Source organism: Prionailurus viverrinus, chromosome C1 (assembly GCF_022837055.1).
Source record: "Prionailurus viverrinus isolate Anna chromosome C1, UM_Priviv_1.0, whole genome shotgun sequence".
In the NCBI taxonomy this organism is placed as follows: Eukaryota; Metazoa; Chordata; class Mammalia; order Carnivora; family Felidae; genus Prionailurus; species Prionailurus viverrinus.
Genome location: NC_062568.1, coordinates 127,965,260 through 127,983,732, shown reverse-complemented (window position 1 = coordinate 127,983,732; position 18,473 = coordinate 127,965,260). Strand labels below are relative to the sequence as shown.

At 37.7% G+C, this 18,473-nt stretch overlaps 2 protein-coding genes across 2 annotated transcripts in view; one reads left to right on the top strand and one right to left on the bottom strand.

The window, feature by feature from the left end:
* Positions 1-17,454, top strand: part of SLC30A7 (solute carrier family 30 member 7) — an 81,967-nt gene extending 64,513 nt beyond the window's left edge. The window contains exons 9-11 of the mRNA XM_047870398.1: positions 947-1,037; positions 7,643-7,792; positions 16,142-17,454. Of these exons, the coding sequence (XP_047726354.1) occupies positions 947-1,037; positions 7,643-7,792; positions 16,142-16,189 (289 nt within the window). The 3' untranslated portion in view covers positions 16,190-17,454. The remainder of the gene's footprint in view (positions 1-946; positions 1,038-7,642; positions 7,793-16,141) is intronic.
* DPH5 (diphthamide biosynthesis 5) overlaps positions 13,950-18,473 on the bottom strand; it is a 55,374-nt gene continuing 50,850 nt past the window's right edge. The window contains exon 9 of the mRNA XM_047870408.1: positions 13,950-16,620. The gene's annotated coding sequence lies outside the window, so the exon portion shown is untranslated. The remainder of the gene's footprint in view (positions 16,621-18,473) is intronic.

The following is an 18,473-nucleotide window of genomic DNA, read 5'->3' as shown; positions in this document are numbered from 1 at the left end:
TAGTTGTTTTGTGGACATTTAACCATCCAAAGAGCTTAAAGTAGTGATTTCCAAATACTGGTGGAGGACTGGCTACAGCAATACGCACAGACATTCAGACCCTGTCACTAAAGGTGCTGATGCACTAGATCTGTGGTTATATGGAGGCTTCTCTACTTTTTATTTTATTTTATTTAAAAATTTTTAAAATCTGTATTTATTTATTATTATTACTATTATTTTTATTTTATTTTTTTTTTTTTTTTGAGAAAGAGACAGAGTGTGAGCAAGGGAGGAACAGAGAGGGAGACACGGGATCTGAGGCAGGCTCCAGGCTCCGAGCTGTCACACAGAGCCCGACGCAGGGCTCGAACTCACGAACTGTGAGATCATGACCTGAGCCAGAGTCAGATGCTTAACTGAGCCACCCAGGCACCCCTCCCTTCTAATTTTTAAATAATGAAAGATATATAGCTGGTAATAAAAGATATATAATTGCTATGTAATTGGGCTGTAAAAAAATTGGATGAATGGACTAATATACCATATTAATTTTTTTGTATTTTTCCTTACAATACTATTCAGATACATACATGTAATATTTGATAAACAATAAGGACCAGTTGGCCATTGTATATTTTATAGATTACATTGGAAGATTCTGGTCAATTGAAATAATGCTTTAAATAGCAGTTGAATGACTCCTATGTTTAGATTTTTGATGCTTCAATACTATTCAGTAGTATAGTTCAGTGTTTCGTATGTTAGTGCATTTTATCTAGCTCTTTTATTTTTAATAATAACTTACCGATCACAGGACAAATTTAGAACAATGACTAGATTCTTTCTTCTTCATATTATTCTGATAAATCTTACTATGTTCTAGTATAGGGAGGTATATTATTACTTTCTTGCAGAATGGGATTGTCAGAATGGATTTAATAAATGTTTTCTTCCTTTTCTTTAGCGTTATTCCTCTTTTAAGAGAATCTGTTGGCATATTAATGCAGAGAACCCCTCCAGTGTTGGAAAATACTCTGCCTCAGTGCTATCAGAGGGTAAGTTTCAGAGCTTCCAAGCCATTAAATTTTATGTTGTTTCCAAGCTGTTAGGGTTTTTAACTTTTACAAATATGGGTAGCATATGTATATAATTTAGTATTTCTTCAAGATTGAATGCTGACCATGAATGCTATTTACACAAACCAGAATAAAATCATTGGAAAATACTGAACTTTACTAAGGAAAATGTGGTAGAACTTGTCCCCGTTTAGAATTTGAGCAGTTCTTTTAAAATATTGGTATGAATAGCAGATGATATAAGCATTTATTCAACCTGTATTTTTTGAGCTCCTACTTTGTGCCGGGTATTCTAATAAGGTACTAAGGATATAAGAGTAAGCAAGACAGACAGTGTCTCTGTTCTCGAAGAGTGTACGGTCTAGTGGGGAAAAACAGGCACTAAATACCTTGAGAAGTAAGAAAATATCCATGACGTTACTATAATAGAAATAAAACAAGTGATGTGGTAGACATGGATGGTTACCTTAGATTCACTAAGGAAATTATATTCAAGGAAATCGAAACCTTGATGACATGAAGGAGCCAGCCTTATGAAAATCGTGGAGGAGAGGGTTTCAGGCAAAGGAACAGTTTATGCTTAGCGCATAAGTTCTGTGGCTGGAACTAATTTTGAGTTGTGAGGAACAGAAGAAAAGTCTACTGTGGCTGGAGTGTAATCAACAAAGGGATGAGTGGCTGGAAAGGCTGCAGAGAATGGTAGAGGCCAGATCATACAGAGATTTTGGTCTTACCAAGAAGTTCAGATTTAATTTTAATCCAGTGGGAAGCATTAGAAAATTTTTAGGCAGGTACAGTGTCCTAAAACTTATGTTTTTAAAAGATTATTCTGCTTGCTACTGGAGAACAAATTCTAGAGAGAATGAAAGAAAGAAAGCCAGTGATGAGGCTGTTGTTATCTATATGGGGAGAAATAGTGGCTAGGACTAAAGAGGTAGCAGTGAAGATGGAGGTAAGGACATATTTGGGATACATTTTCGGAGATGGATTATATATTAGTGGAGAGGAGAAAAAGTATTGCCTCTCAGCTAGGTAGATGCTGATACCATTTGTTAAGATTAAGGTTGTATTGATGTAGGTTTGAGGATGGAAAATCCCCCAAATCAAGAGTTCTAGTCTGCATATGTTAGAATTGAAACACCTACTATTGGTATAGGGGAAATATAAATGCAGTGGTTGGATATGCAGACCTGGTGTTCAGGGACAGATTAGGTAGGACTAGAAAGAGTTTTGAGACATCAATATATGAATATTTAAAATATTGGGATTATATGAGATTACCTTGGGAGAATTAAGCTCTCTTCTTTTTACCTTTACTCTCACCTCCAGATTTACAGCACAGGCGGTAGAAAGCCAGGAAAAGGAGTGGTTAGTAAGGGAACTGGAAAACCAGAAGAGTGTAGTCTCTCAGAACTGAAGAAGGAAGCAGTAATCAACTGCCCTGAATCTTTCTGAGGGGCAAGCAGGGTAGGAACAGAGAAGTTACCATTGACTGGCATCATGAACATCGCTAATGACCTTGATAAGACCAGTTTCAGAGGAGTTTGGGGAGGAGAGCATGATTTGAGTAGATTAAGGAGAAAATGAATTGGGGAAATTAGGGATAGTAGCTAAGACTATTTAAGAAGTGTTGCTGTAAAACCCAATGTTTGTAGCAGCACTATCAACAATAGCCAAAGTATGGAAAGAGCCCAAATGTCCATCGATGGATGAATGGATAAAGAAGAGGTGGTATATATATACAATGGAGTATTACTCTGCAATCAAAAAGAATGAAATCTTGCCATTTACAGCTGCATGGATGGAACTGGAGGGTATTATGCTAAGTGAAATTAGAGAAAGACAAAAATCACATGACTTCACTCATATGAGGACTTTAAGAGACAAAACAGATGAACATAAGGGAAGGGAAACAAAAATAATATGAAAACAGAGAGGGGGACATAACAGAAGAGACTCATAAATATGGAGAACAAACTGAGGGTTATGGAGGGGTTGTGGGAGGGGGGATGGGCTAAGTGGGTAAGGAGCACTAGGGAATTTACTCCTGAAATCATTGTTGCACCATATGCTAACTAACTTGGATGTAAATTAAAAAAATAAACTAAATAAAAATTTAAAAAGAATAATAAAAAAAATTTAAAAAGTAAAAAAAAAAAAAAGAAGTGCTGCTGTTAAAAGGAGCAAAGAAATGAGGTGACAGCCTGGTATGGATGTAGTATCAGGCAGTATCAGTTTTTATTTTTTTTTTTATTTTTTATTTTTTTCTAAAAATTTTTTTTTTCAACGTTTATTTATTTTTGGGACAGAGAGAGACAGAGCATGAACGGGGGACGGGCAGAGAGAGAGGGAGACACAGAATCGGAAACAGGCTCCAGGCTCTGAGCCATCAGCCCAGAGCCTGACACGGGGCTCGAACTCCTGGACCGCGAGATCGTGACCTGGCTGAAGTCGGACGCTTAACCGACTGCGCCACCCAGGCGCCCCTCAGTTTTTAAAATAAGATATTTTAGAACAGTGCTGTCCCATAGAACTTTCCCCAGTAATGGAAATATTGTATAATCTGCACCATCCAGTACAGAGATCAGAAACAGCATGTGGCAATTGAGCACTTGAAGTATGGCTAGCACAACTGACTTTGTTAATGTATTTTAATTCTCATGTAGTTAAACAGGCACATGTGTGTAGTTATTTCTGTATTACACAGCGTAGTTCAGGAGCATGTTTGTTATTGATAGGAATGGGCCATCCTAGAGGAAGAAATCGATGGTATGGTGGTTATTGAAAGAATGAAGTAAAGGTGGTTATTGAAAGAATGAAGTTCTTAAGAAGAAAAAGGATAGAACTGAAAGCCCTATGGGAGAATTCGGTGTAGAAGGAAGCCAGGGGTACTGTATCCCTGGAGGGGGGGCCAGAAAGTGCTGACATAGGGTTCAGTCAGTTAAGCATTGACTTTGGCTCAGGTCATGATCTCATGGTTCCTGGGTTCAAGCCCCGTGTCGGGCTCTGCCCTGGCAGTGTGGGGCCTGCTTGGGATTCTCTCTCTCTGCCCCTCCCCTGCTCATATGTTGTCTTTCTCTTTCTCAAAATAAATAAACTTAAAAAAAAAATGTGCTGACATAGATGAGGGTCAACTGGTGGATTTGGTGGTATAGGATAAGGGATTTTCTATGTACTTTTATTTTCTTTATGATTTATAAGGCAGTGTAATCAAACAAAAAAGCTTAGAAAGCCAGAGGAAAAAAGAAGAAAGTGTAAAAGGGGGTTTTTTTTGAAGGAGGGAAAGTGAAGTGTTGCCCATTTTGACATTTGTGGTTATGATTGTAAGGTAGGATAGTCATCATAATTATGACTAATTATGAATGATTAAGAGAAGGGAGCAATTTATTGAATGTTTACTATAAAGCTGGTTCCTGTACTAAGTATTTTACATATATTGTTTCTGGTCTTCACCATATTTATACAGGGTAAGTTTTATCGTCCTTTGCATAGGTAAAATTGAGGCTCGGAGAATTTAACTCATCCAAGGTCACAAATGCTAGTGGTTGAACCAGCATTCTACTCCTTATCCATCTGACTCCAAAGCTCATGCCCTTTCTGTTCTACCACACCATCAGAGTAGGAAAAGCAACACAGATTTTCATCTGTAACTACAGTTTCCCCGTATTTTTTAATGTGAGGAGAGTTAAAGTCAGTTTGTCTAGGAATCATTCCTTAGTCTTACTACAAGAGTACTTGCTTTCTTAGAGGTAGAAGAAATCTATTCAGTTGGTTATTTCACTCACAGTATATCCCCTGAGGATGCCATTTAGAAAAATGTAGGGTGATAATCAGGTTCTAGCCACTACATCATCAGAGTCCTGAAAGAGGAAGAAAAAGTCCACCTTGACCTCTTTTCCCAGTAAAAGCAGTTTTTAAAAAGGGCATGGTGGGTAGTGTCTCAAATTTCCTACCAACTGTCTTGGAGTTTATAGAAAATAATGCCTACGTTCATCAAATTCTGATAAAAATGAATGTTTTTGATAGATCTAAGTTCCACTTTTTCTTAATTAACATCTCAAATGGATTACTTAAAAATCAAAGAATCTCAGAATTGAAAAGGATCTTGTCTTTTTGGTAATAGGCATTCTAACAGGTGTAAGGTGGTAATTCATTGTGGTTTTGATTTGCATTTCCCTAGTGATTAATGAGTTGAACTCCTTTTTACCTATCTGTTGGTCATCTGTATGTCTTCTCTGGAAAAATGTCTATTCTAATCCTCTGTCCATTTTTTTTTAACGTTTATTTATTTTTGAGGGAGAGACAGAGCATGAGTGGGGAAGGGGCAGAGAGAGAGGGAGACACAGAATCCGAAGCAGGCTTCAGGCTCTGAGCTGTCAGCACAGAGTCCAACATGGGGCTTGAACTCACGAACTGCAAGATCATGACCAGAGCCAAAGCCGGATGCTTAACTGACTGAGCCACTCAGGCACCCCTGTCCATTTTTTAATCAGAGAGTTTGGTTTTTTGCTATTGAGTTGTAGGAGTTATTTTTATATTTTGTATATTAATCCCTACATATTCAATTTTTAATGGTCCTTTCCCACATTTACTTTTTTTCTCATATTACAGCATTTTCTGTATTTCCAAAAACGTATCCATTTTGTTTAGGTTTTCAAAATCATGTTTTTATTTTGTGTGTGTTTATGTATATATATTATACACACACATAGACACACACACAATTTACTGAGCAACTTACTTGGGGCAGGAATTGTTTTTAGGTGCTAAGGATACAAAACATAAAAATACAAAAATACATCCCTGCTCTTATTGAGCTTAAGTTCTCCTGGAGAGACAGGCAATAAAAATTATAAATAATATAAAGGAGTAATGCAATATGTGACAATATGCTCTAAAAAGTAAAAAAAAAAAAACAAAAAAAAACAGAGAAACATGAAAGTGAAAACATTATTTTAGATAAAGTAACAGAAGACCCAGAGCACAGAGTTACAGTAACTTACTGAGATGACATTTGCCTAAAAACCCACACATAGTCGAGCAAGTAGAAATCAGGAAGGGAGGTACACTGCAGGCAGAGGGAACAGCAAATACCCGGAGGCGGGAGTGTGCCAGACTTTTCAGCCAGTGGTGAGGACGCTGGTTTAGCTGGGGAAGAAGGAGCAAGGCCAGGGCAATAGGAGATGAGGTGGTCAGGTAAAGGGGGGGCCATGTGACACGGGTCCATGTAAGTCATCGTGAAAACATTGGTTTTTGTTCAGTGTAAGATGGGAAGTCCTTGGAGGATTTTGAACAGGCAAGTGGCAGCATCTGACCCAAACTAACAGGATCGCACTCGGGCTACTGTGATGAGAATAGATGGAAGAGGTGCAAGAATAGAAATAGATCAGTTATTAAAATATTTTATTATTATTATAATTATACTTGAGATAATAATACTTGATATATACTTGAGATATATAATTGAGATATACTTGAGATATAATCCAGACTTGAGATAATGCTGTCTTCAGCTAGGCTGATAGCAGTGGAGATGGTGAGAAGTGTTTGGATTCAACTTTTAAAATCTGTTGTGTGTAGTTGGTTTCCCTTTTCATTCTTTTTTTTTTTTTTTTTAAACCTCCATCAGAGGTTGTCTTCCCAATGGTTGTCAGCTTAAGGACAACCTTAAGGAGCCATTGGAAAAACTTAGCGACTTCTCTCTCTTTTTTGTTATCACATGATTCAGAGAAAGGTTTGTGTTGGCATTTAGCTCCTTGGGGGCTTGGGGATGCAAAGGTCTTGTAGTTTCTGGCACAGTGAAGAACTGTCCTGTCCAAAATATGCCCCCTTTAAGAAATACTGACTTCTCTACGTCACTAATCTTTCAAAGAGCTATTTTTTTGATATTGTGAATTCTAACAGTTTCTAAATCTCTGGTTCATTAATTTCTGTCCTTTATTTCCTTCCTTCCAATTTCGTGGAGTTCACTTTGTTGTTCTAGTTTCTTAGCTCATTTGTGTTCTCTGATCAATGTATTTGAAAATGTAAATTTCCATCTAGGTGCTCTGTTAGCTGTACCCTACATATTTTGATAGGGCTCATTCATATTTCCCAAACACCTGCCACAGCACATAATGAGTACCCAATAGGTATTTGCTAGTTAATTCAAATATCTCCAGCCCCTTTTTACATTATTTTTAATGTTTATTTATTATTGAGAGAGACAGAGACAGAGTGTGAGCAGGGGAGGGATAGAGACAGAGGGAGACACAGAATCCAAAGCAGGCTCTGGGCTCTGAGCTGTCAACACAGACCCCGACGTGGGGTTCGAACCCACGAACTGTGAAATCATGACCTGAGCCAAAGTCGGACCTTTAACAACTGAGCCACCCAAGCACCCCTCTCCAACCCCGTTTTTGAACCAGAGAATAGAATCCATGTTTACTGAAATGCCACGTAATAATATGATAATATTATGGTTAATAATTTAAGTAAGAGTTTACTGAACTGTTGCATATAATAATAATAAAATAACATACATAATAAAATAAGGGGGCCCTTGTGCTTGATTACGATGCTAATATCTGTCCTTTATATTTCAGGTGCAGCAGTTACAAGGAGTTTACAGTTTACAAGAACAGCACTTCTGGACCTTATGTTCTGATGTTTACGTTGGGACCTTGAAATTAGTAGTAGCACCTGATGCTGATGCCAGGTGGATTTTAAGCCAAACACATAACATTTTTACTCAGGTATGACTTCTTTTATTAACTTCTTAAGGATCTTTGAATTTATCTACTAGCTTAAAAAATATTTACTATTTAACAGAGTAAATACTTATATCTATCCTATCCTATGAGGAAAGTATAAAGGTACTTTTTTCATTCATACTGTCAAATTTGGGATTCTAATGTTAGTTAATACTCTTAAGGAAGATATTCCTATTTACTCACTATTGCACTAATTTGAATTGTTTTAAGAAAAAGTAGATCCTCCTTTATTGTATACTCCTTACAAGGCATATTAAATGCTTTTTAAAGCCAGGAACTAAAATAGCATTTGGAATAAGAATAATGCCTTGTCAGTGGCTTTAGCTAAAAGTAGACTGTGTTAGCAGTTTTGTATGATAGCAAAGCCATAGTTCTGTGTTGATGTAAAAGCTTAATATGCTGTTGTGTTTGGGTTCATAAATTAGTCAATGCATGCCTGCAACCAAATTATTTCATTACATTAATGCTTAAGCCATCGTGGGTTGACATAGTCATGTGACCAATAACCATTGGAGGAGTGATTACTGTGTTCTTCTCTTATCTATTGGGAGAATAAGAACATCTAAGGAGAGAGTGAGAAAATAGAAATTCTTCTCTCACTCCAGTTTGCTGGAAACGTTTGGCAAAATAATCTAGATGTTGACACTGCTGCCAAAATTATCTAGCACATAGATCTAGTGAGGAACTGTTTCCATGCCTTGAAACTGTGTGCTTTAAAACTGGCACATGCCTCCTGGTGTGAAGCAGTAAGAAGCATATAACACCACCTGTGTGGTATTCTTGCCAGAGATGGTTAACGTGAATCTAATCACTACCAAACAATCCCAGCTTGTAGAAACTTCTACAAGACTGTTAGCCTGCATTGTTACCAACTGTCAGTGTCAAGAAAGGGGGAAAATAACCACTAGGGGATTATGCTAGATTAGAGACTTCACAATTAAATGCAATGCATAATCCTTGGTTGAATCTTGGATTGGAAATAAAAAAACAGGCACAGGAAATTATTGGGTGATTGGGAAATTCGAATATGGACTGCATAATAGCTCATAATAATTGTGTAGGTGTTAGATTTCTTGGGTGTGATAATGATATTGTGGTTATCAAAGAAAGTTCCCATTCTGAGCAGATACATGCTGAAGGCTTTAGCGGCAAAGGATCAGGATGTCTGATTTTCAAATGGTTCAGCAAAAGTGAAAAGATTCCTTTTAGAGAAATAAAGGAAATGTGGCAGAATGTAGGCGATGGGTAGATAGGTATTTATCATAATATTCTTTTGATCTTAAAGTTTTTCAAAATAAAAAAGTTAAAAAATAAAAACTTTAGAGACTCCTCATTGCCACCAGGATAAAACCCAGACTTCAGCACAGCCCAATTCAGTTTTCAAGCCTCCTGTTCTTCATTCCCATGTACTTCATATCCCTCCAGACTATTTACTTTCCTGTGTGGGACAAATTGTACTCTAATCTAAAGGTCCATTTCAATTGTTACTTTCCCTCTGAAGCCTAAAAACCCCTCCAAGCAGCATTACTTTATCCTGTGATAATACATATTTATCTGCAGGTTCCTTCCAGACATCATGATTTTGCATTCCCAATACTTAGAAAAATGTACATGTATAATAAATTTGTTGAATAAACAAATTCTTAAAATTGTATTTGAACAAAACTGTCTTTACATATGCTAAGTATGGAAAAAGTATGGTTGGGTTCTCATTGGTCTTTTTAACCACAACACAAAAATACGGTCATGATATATACAGACACACACACACACACACACACACACACACACACACAGAAAGGGAAAGAGGGAGAGAAAAAGGAAGAGAGGGAGAGAAACATCATTATCTTCAGACATGGACAACAGAACATAATATGCAGTTTAGTTAAGTTCAGGACCTTAGTACAAATTAAATGACATTTCAAAAAAAATAGGAAAAAAAATGAAATGATTTCTCTTCTCTAATAATGAGAAATGTATGTTAATGTTCCTTGGGGGATAAGTAATGAAATAATTTTATGTATAGGCAACAGCAAGACTTACTCTAGTATAAAACAGTCTGCTGGTACCACTTACTCTGGGATCTGAAGAACTACGTGTCTTTTCTTAACAGACACTATAATAAGTCTGTATGATTATGACTTTCATGTCATAATGAAGTGTGCAAGACCTTCACAGTACGTCTGAATCCTTCTCCCACCTCCTTCCTGTGTTAGAGGCCAAAGGAGAATGTGGCTAGCAATAACTTTGCTCTTCCCCCGTTATTTCTAGATCATCATTCTCTCCTTTACCTTTTTCTTCTGGTTCTACCATGTCCTCCCACCCCCATTGTATGAGCCTCTGTTGACCTGTAGGACACACTGTACTCTTCTGTGACTTGGGCGCTTAGTCACGGTTTTCCCTCTGCAAAGGAAATGCCACTTCTAGGTTTAGAAATGCATAAGCAGCTGTGTCTGTGCTTAGGAACTGCTGAAGTTGTAACTGAAGTAGGTGGAGGACGTTCTTCTGGTAACCCTGGAAATCTTGGCTTTTCAAATGGCTGAAGCTGAAAGTTTATTCAGCTGCTTCTTTGGTTTTGGAGACTGTATTTGGGTTTTGAAATTTTTAAGCTCTGAAAAATATTTTAAGCCTTTTCATCAGCCAGGGTCAAGCCACCCTGTTCCACGCTCAGCAGACACCAGGGATTTGCAGTGAAGATGGTTCAACACGTTTTTTCTAGACGGGAGCGGGGGTCACCCTACTGATGTTTCATTCCATCCTTTAATTATTTTACAGTTGTTTGGTGATCATTGTTTTGGTTCTGACATAGCAGAAATTGAAGTTCCAAAAGACTGAGAAGGATCTTCTCAATAATAAGTTACACTTTTTGGTTTTATGACATTTTCAGGTGTCTTTCTTACAGCTGATCTTAAATCAGAATTTAAGTAATAGTTTTTGGTTAGTAAGTTGTTCTTGCTAAACTGTATATGAAGTAACCTTAAACTGAAAGGACCAACATCAGTCTGCGAATTATAATTTTCCATTCTGGTGATAAAACTGTAAGCTTCATGACTCTTTAGAACTGTATATTAGGCATGTCCTTTTTATTCTCATTTTCCTTGGTTATCAATTAATCTTTAATGGCCAAAGGAGTTGGCTTGCTGTGCATGAAGAGAGAGTAAAACAAGTGAATTGGTGAACTTAGATTCCTTAGGGATTTTTAGTTAAGGGATAATACGATTTTTAAACTACAAGGTTTTCTGTTGTCATAAAAAAAGTTCTCTCTCCCATTCTCCCCTGCACTAACTTTTAAAAAATGAGTTATCATTTGGCAATTGAGGAGATAGAAAACTTATTTTTTATATTTGGTGTATGAACAGGAAGAGAAAGGATACTGGATTAAGACGGCAATTTAACATTTTATGTTTCTTTAAAACTTGCTGATATCATCTGTTAATTTTTTTAATATACTGTTTTGTTAGAAATAATGTTTGAAGAAAAAATCTCAAATATACTTCAGTTTCATTGCCCTCTTCAGTTCCACAAAGCACTGAAGACAGTCAAGCTTAAGACATGCTCTTTATTCAGTGATAGAACTTCTATCATGATTTCTTTCATCTTTTCTACTCTCCTGTGTCTGTTATGCATATTAAGTCCTGAACCCCCGCTTCCTGCTTCAGCTTTTTGTGCTGTATTCTCTAGCCTCAAAATAGAAGTTCATACTGATAATCCAGGAAGGAACCAGAAAGCCTCTTCACATGCGCAAATGGGAGTTACCCACGTTTCAAGAACCTCCCCATCCCTCCATGCTCCTGATCCCTCCCTGTCTGACCATAGACCTCCCCCAGCCTCATGTCTGCTGGAGGGTAAGGGTAGCGAGTGGGAGAAGCTACCTACCCCTTTCCTGTTTGTAGATGGTTTTAATCTTAATTTTTATGTATCAATTCTGCTTCCCAACTCTTCAACTTTTCCTTATCCAACTTTACATTTTTTTCATTGTATGTGCACCTTCTGAGGAGGTTGGAGTAAACAGCCGTAGGATGTGAGGCAGACAGGTCCCTAGGTTTATTGTTTTTAATTAATCCACAAGGTTTAAGCTTTCATTGGTTGGTTGATGGAGGGCAGAAAATAATAGCAGTAGCAAATCACCTTTATTGAGAGCCCACCAGTGCCAAGCATTTTGACAGGTGCTTAACATAATAATCTAGCCTTACAAAACAGGTTCTATTATTTGCAATTTTTAGAAGAAGAAACCCGGGCCCAAGTTATTGCTCATGACTTACAATTTCATCACATTCACCAGGGTGCCTGGCTGGCTCAGTTGGTTGGGCATCCGACTTTGGCTCAGGTCATGATCTCATGGCTCATGAGTTCAAGACCCGCATCAGGCTCTGTGCTGACAGCTTGGTGCCTGGAGCCTGTCTCGCATTCTGTGTCTCCCTCTCTCTGTGCCCCTCCTCCACTCATGCTCCGTCTCTCTCTTTCAAAAATGAATAAACGTTAAAAAAAATTAAAAAATAATTTTATCATATTCACTCGCTGTTTCACTAATTCTGAGATGCTTTAGTTTTATATGCAAGAGTAAGGCAGTTTTCAACACTTCAGTTTAAAAGGATAAAGTCAGGGGCGGCTGGGTGTCTCAGTCAGCTAGTTAAGTGTTCAACTTCGGCTCAGGTCATGATGTCATGATCTGCGAGTTCAAGCTCAGCATTGGGCTCTGTGCTGACAACTCCAGAGCCTGCAGCCTGTTTCAGATTCTGTGTCTCCTCTCTCTGTCCCTCCCCCACTTACAGTGTCTCTTAAAAATGAATAAATGTTTAAAAATAAATAAATAAAAGGATAAAGTTAATATTATATATTCAAGAACTAAAAAGTAGAAAGCTTCTGTAGAATTTGGTAGAGAACACAAACCAGAATTTTCTGTAGCCATTTTCCTCTTTACTTTCCTAATTTTTTAAAAGTTTCTGAGTCATTTGTCTTTCCACAACAGTGAGTATTTATTGAGGATTTTCTAAGTCTATGGCACCAGGTTAACATTTATTTTCTTAGCAGTGCATGTGTGTTAAAAAATAAGTCTTAGTTTTAAAAAGTGTTGACTGAATTCTGGTTTATATTACTCTCATGATATAAGATACAATGAGTATTATATAGTTTTCACTTTTTAAAGACAATCCCCTGCCAGGCTATGACTCCTGGTGCCATGCCAGTGGTAGAATGTTTTAATGTAACCAAGCCCTGTTTTGATCTGCTAGAGTATTTGTCCTCTCTTTATGGTGAGTAAACTCTATTGAAAACCTGGTTTGCATTCAGGGAGTACATGACTCAGTATAGGATTCTTTGGCAATTCTCCTTCTCTACTTTGAAGGAAACGGAGAAAGGAACATGGGAAGCTGGAAGACTTGAGGCTGTCCCCCTCAGGACAGCTGGATGAAGCAAAATGACTGCTTCTGTTAGACCAAGCTTTTATGTAAAGCTGTAGCCTCTCAGGGGAAAGATATAAGCTTGAGTAATTAACTCATGATTATGCAAAGATCAATTTACCTAGCCTCTTTGTTTTTCCTCTTTTTTTATTGCCTTGGGCTAACCTCATTTCTTATTACCATTTTCACTGTAGTAGGGCTGGGAGTGAGGAAAGTGACAGGGCTAGTGACAGGAGCCCAACTTAGTTTGCCCATTTTACTTTCATTAACAATTTTGTTAAAAGAGATAAGAAATTAAGCCAGTTATTTGGGCCAAAGTTGTTTTTTTAAGGTCAGACATACAGGAATTTTGCAGAAGAGTTCCTTCATTATTTCAGAGGCCATCTGGGTTGAGTAAATCAAATACACTTACTTAGAATGAATCATAATAATTTGTTTCCGTAGACTTTAATAGCACATGAAATCCTTTCTTATATGTTCACATATGTTCCTTCCAGTAGTGCCTGGTATGGAACAAGGCTTTATTAAACATTTGTCAAATACTGGATGAACATGTAACAGTTTTGTGAGATGAGTAGGCTTGGTATATATCGACGCTTTTACAATGAGACAATTGAGGTTTGTTCTAAATGTTAGCCCCAAATCCTTCTGTTTTCTGCCAGAAGCCTCTTTAAGGAGAGGCTGCTATTAAATGTATTTTCCGGAAATTTGAATAACAAATAACAATTTTGAATAACAGCTTTAACTTGACCGCAGCAAAGATTTATTTTATTATTATTTTTTAATGCAGCAAGAAAGCTGAAGGGTGTTCTGTGCTGGGAAGCTTCCAGGTCTCCCCAGTGTTTTATCCCATCAGAGTCGCTCCTGCTCCTGCTCCTCCCACACACCCATCAGTGCCCTGCAGAGCCCTCCGCCGTGAACGCTAGGAAATAAAGCCATGCTAGAAATTACCTCAAGATGGTAGTGTTAATAGATTTTTATCCCCCACTCTGGCTCTTTTCCTTTCCATTAATATTCTAATTTACCTTTCATTCTGTGGTACTGACAAGAAAATTCTTAAACTATTGTATGCTTTCATTTAAACAATTATTTTTATTTGAAAGAAGGAATTTAGTAGAATTTCTGTTCATCCAGTAAACATTTATTGATTACTTACTCTGTGCCAGGCATTACTTGAGGTATAGAGGTCAGCAGTGAAAAAAAAGACAAAATCCTTTTTTTCTTTGGAGAGATCACATGATAATGGGTGAGCAACAGTAAACACAGCAGCATAGCAAATGCTAAATTTTATAATGTGTCAGGAGGTGGTTAGTGTTGTGGATAGGGGAATCAGGGTTAGGAAAGGGTAGGGAGCATACTTGTTGTATAAATGAACCGAATGCATTTTATATAGGGTAGGCCTCACTGGTGTCTGACCGGAGAGGGAGCATGTCACATGGTTATCTCAGGGAACACTGTTAGTGGCAGAAGGGTCAAGTGAAGCTGGAACAAGGGGAGAGGAGTCAGAGAGGTAATTGGGACCAGGTCACGGGGGTTTGTAGGCCACTGTAAGGACCAAGGAAGATGAGCAGTTGTAGGCTTTGAGTGCTGGAGTGATACCACTGCCACTGTTCTGCTGCACGTAGACCAAAGGAAGGCAAAGGCAGAGGCATGGGAACTAGATCGGAAGCCATTACCAAATCCAGGCAAGAGATGAGAGTGCCTCATGCCAAAGTGGCAGCAATTGGAGGTGATGTGAAGTGGTCAGATTCTGGGACTGTGGTGTTTTGAAAGTGAGGCAAACGGTATTCCTAATGGGCTGAGTGTGAGAGAAAGGTCTTTCAGTTGTAACATTAAGGGTGGGATTGAACCACAGAAGATGCAAGAGCACCAGGCTTTGAGGAGAGGCAATAGTGTTCAGTTTGGCTGTGTTGTAATACTTGTCAGACATCTAGCTGCAACTGTCAAGTAGACGGTTGGTAGGTTCCAATGTGGAAATACAAATGTGGGAGGATGAGCATATACCTGGTACTGAAAGTCTGGATATTAGACGAGATCAGCTAGGGAACAGTGCAGAAAAAGAAGGAATCTGAGGACTGGGCCTTTGGGTAGTTAGTGCTTAGTACTCCAAGTTAGGAGAAAGAAGCACCAAAGGAGATTAAGGAAGACTGATAAATGAGGTAAAAAGTTACCAGTGAGTATTCTCTGGAAGCCAAGAGGGGAAAAGCGTTTTCGTTAGGAGAGGAGATCGCCTGTGTCCTGGCTAATAGACTAACTGCTAAGAGGACTGACAAGTGAGCACTGGTCTGAGCACCTTGGAGGCGACCCTGACCAACAGCTTTGCAAAGTGGTGGGTGGCAAAAGTTCAGCTGAAATGTGTTCAAGAGAAGAGAGAAAAGGAATTGTAGGCAGCAAATACACAAAAATTGGTAATGTAGGAGAGCTGGTGGCAATTTAGAGAACGGTCTTTGAATAGTGAGTTCATATCCAAAATGGAAGAGAGGAGTAGAATGTATTTAAATGACCAACAGATGGTCATACGTGTTTACTAATCATCCGTCACAGGGAGATGGGGCCTGGATCGATTTATGATTTTAGTAGCCAACTAAGCAAGCACTATGGTGTTCTCTGGCAGAGTAACAGTACACGGGTAACCTAATTGTTCCAAATTTCGCTGGGACATGGTTTATAATCAGTAGCATGGCTTTCTTCCCTAGAGGCAAATGAAGGATGTTTTTTGCAACTTGTCACTATGCTTATTTCTAAAGTAACATTGCTGGCCCTTTATGATGAAAAATAGAGAATTATTGTTCCAGAGGCAGAAGAGAAAAGTAATGCTTTCCTTTAAAAAAAAAAAAAAAAAAGTTTTTTTTTAAATTAATTTTCTGAAATGTGTAGTGTGTTATTGGTTTGATTTTCTAATTTTTTTTTTTTTTTTTTTTTTACTTTTCAGGCTGGAGTGAGACAGCTTTATGTACAGATTGACTTTGCGGCCATGTAATGAATGAAAAGAAATTGTCCTTTTTGGGGGACCCAATATTTCTGGTACTGTACAATCCAAAACACTGTACCTAGCTTTTTAAGACGGAAATCGTCACTACAAATCCCCAGCTCCAAGTACACCAGGTAGCGTCAGCCTTTTGTGCTCTGCTAGGACTTCACAGCTGAGGGATCAGAGTTAAGAGGGTCCCTCCTGGACTGTTGGTCTTGTCTTTTGTGCTCTTCCCTCCAAACCATTTTGATTTCTGAGGTTTCTAGTTTTGTTCCAGGATGTTAGTTTTTGCTTCCTTTTTCTTTTTCCATTTCAAAAATGCCCTCACTCCCAGTTCTCCTCCTAGCCAGTAAGAATTTGGACTATGGGCCTCCAGGCATCTGAATGTCTTCGCTGAAGCTGATGGAAGCCACTGCTTCCTGTCCACAAAACTAGTGTTACTAAAAAAAAAAAAGAAGAAAAGAAAAAAAAAAGAAATAATTTTATATGTAATGTCACGATTGTTGACGTTCTTCAGTATAATCATATGTTTGTAAAATTGTTTGTACCTTGCAAACTTATGAACCAAACCATATTGGGTTTTCAAAGTGCCTTTGTATCTGAAAATGTATTTGCCAGCATAAAAATGTACCATCAAAGGTCATGCATATGTTTTTTAATGGGTAATTCTGTAATCTGTACAAGGTGGAAGACTCTTGTTAGTGATGTATACAGATTGTCTTTTCGTGTCCTTCCAGCATAGGTTTAAATATATGAAAAGTTTCCTCTTACTGCTTTACCTCATCAAAAAACAGGTGTTATTTTGCTTTGTAAATCAAATTCAGTTATCACATTGCATTATTCCATGGACTGTATTTTCAAAACTTTGCAAAGCATTTGTTTTACAGATGGTTGTTTTGACTAACTTAAAACATCTGCTAAATCCCAAATTTCTCTAAAAGCTACTTGTCTGTGATAACCTTTGCTATGTCTCCTCGCTGTTGATGGATTTTCTTAATGAAAGGAAAGGCAATGTAGAGTGAAGGCAGAAATGGTTGTGACAATGTTATTGTGTTTTTTCATTCTTCAAATGCTAAGTCATACAATTTGTTTTCTTGTGCAAGCCTTGCACAAATACAGTTGCTTTCAGAAATCCTAAAAGCAACATTTTATTGGGTTTGAACTATTGAAGATACAGATCAGTTGTGATAAAACAGGTGTCTTAGAAGTAATAAATAAGTTGATTTCTGGGTTCTGGTGTATTTGAAAAATAAAATCGTGATTTGAGATGACAAGTGCTTGAACACTCAAAGATTCTCTGTGGTTTATGAAGAAATATTGATCTGGATAGACATTTACCCATTGTTCTTTGTTTTATCATAAGGTATCTTCCCTTTTAACTTTAAAAAACTGAATTCTTGGGGGAAAAAACCCTGCAGGATGGAAATACTTGTTTAGAATGTCAACCAGTAATAAGCACTTTTTCACTGATGGGGCAGAAATCGCTGTTATTTTGTCTAAGTTATAGAGTATCTTCCTATTTCTGATCTACAGTTTATGAACTATAGTAGGAAAACTGGACTACTTTATGCTTTTCTAAACTGCTGTAGATTGCTATGAGTTGTTGACAGTCTCTGTTTTGCAGATTAAGCAGTATTTTCAAAGCATTTCTACTTACTGCCAGGCAGTTCTGAAGCTAAGAATTCCTGCAATAGAATATGTTTGACGAAAACAACTGTTGAGATGTTTAAGGAGGGAAAGTATAAAAGGAAACGTCCTGATAATGTACTGCTTTTTCATTATAAGTCTAAGTAGTCATTTGGAAGTTTTCATCCACTACCAAGCCTGATAGAAGCCTGGGGTGTTCTGTGGGTTTTGGCATATTGTGGAAAATGTGAGTGTAGATGAAGGCAGGAATTTTGGTTGTGTGCCTTTAAAAACTAATATTATATGTAATTGTACTGATTGTTCACATGTGGAGATAATATTTGCACTGGCCTGTAAAACTGACCAGTGCATTTGCAGATGCAGTTCTGCCTTTCACCAAGCCCTCCACTCCAAGTGAAGTTTTGCATCATTTTAACTATATTCTCAATACACAAGTGCATGCGTATGTCTTTTCTTTGATAAGGCATTGAGCATACACATTATTAGACTGATATGGAACTCTAATTTTGCACCCGTTACAAGAGGTTGCCAGCTTGTATGATTTAGCAGGTTGGCATTTACATTTATGCTTTAATTAAATGTCCTTAAACCTGTGTGTGCAGTAAGGACAAATTAGTGTGAAAAAAAGCAACTTTGTTCTCACAAA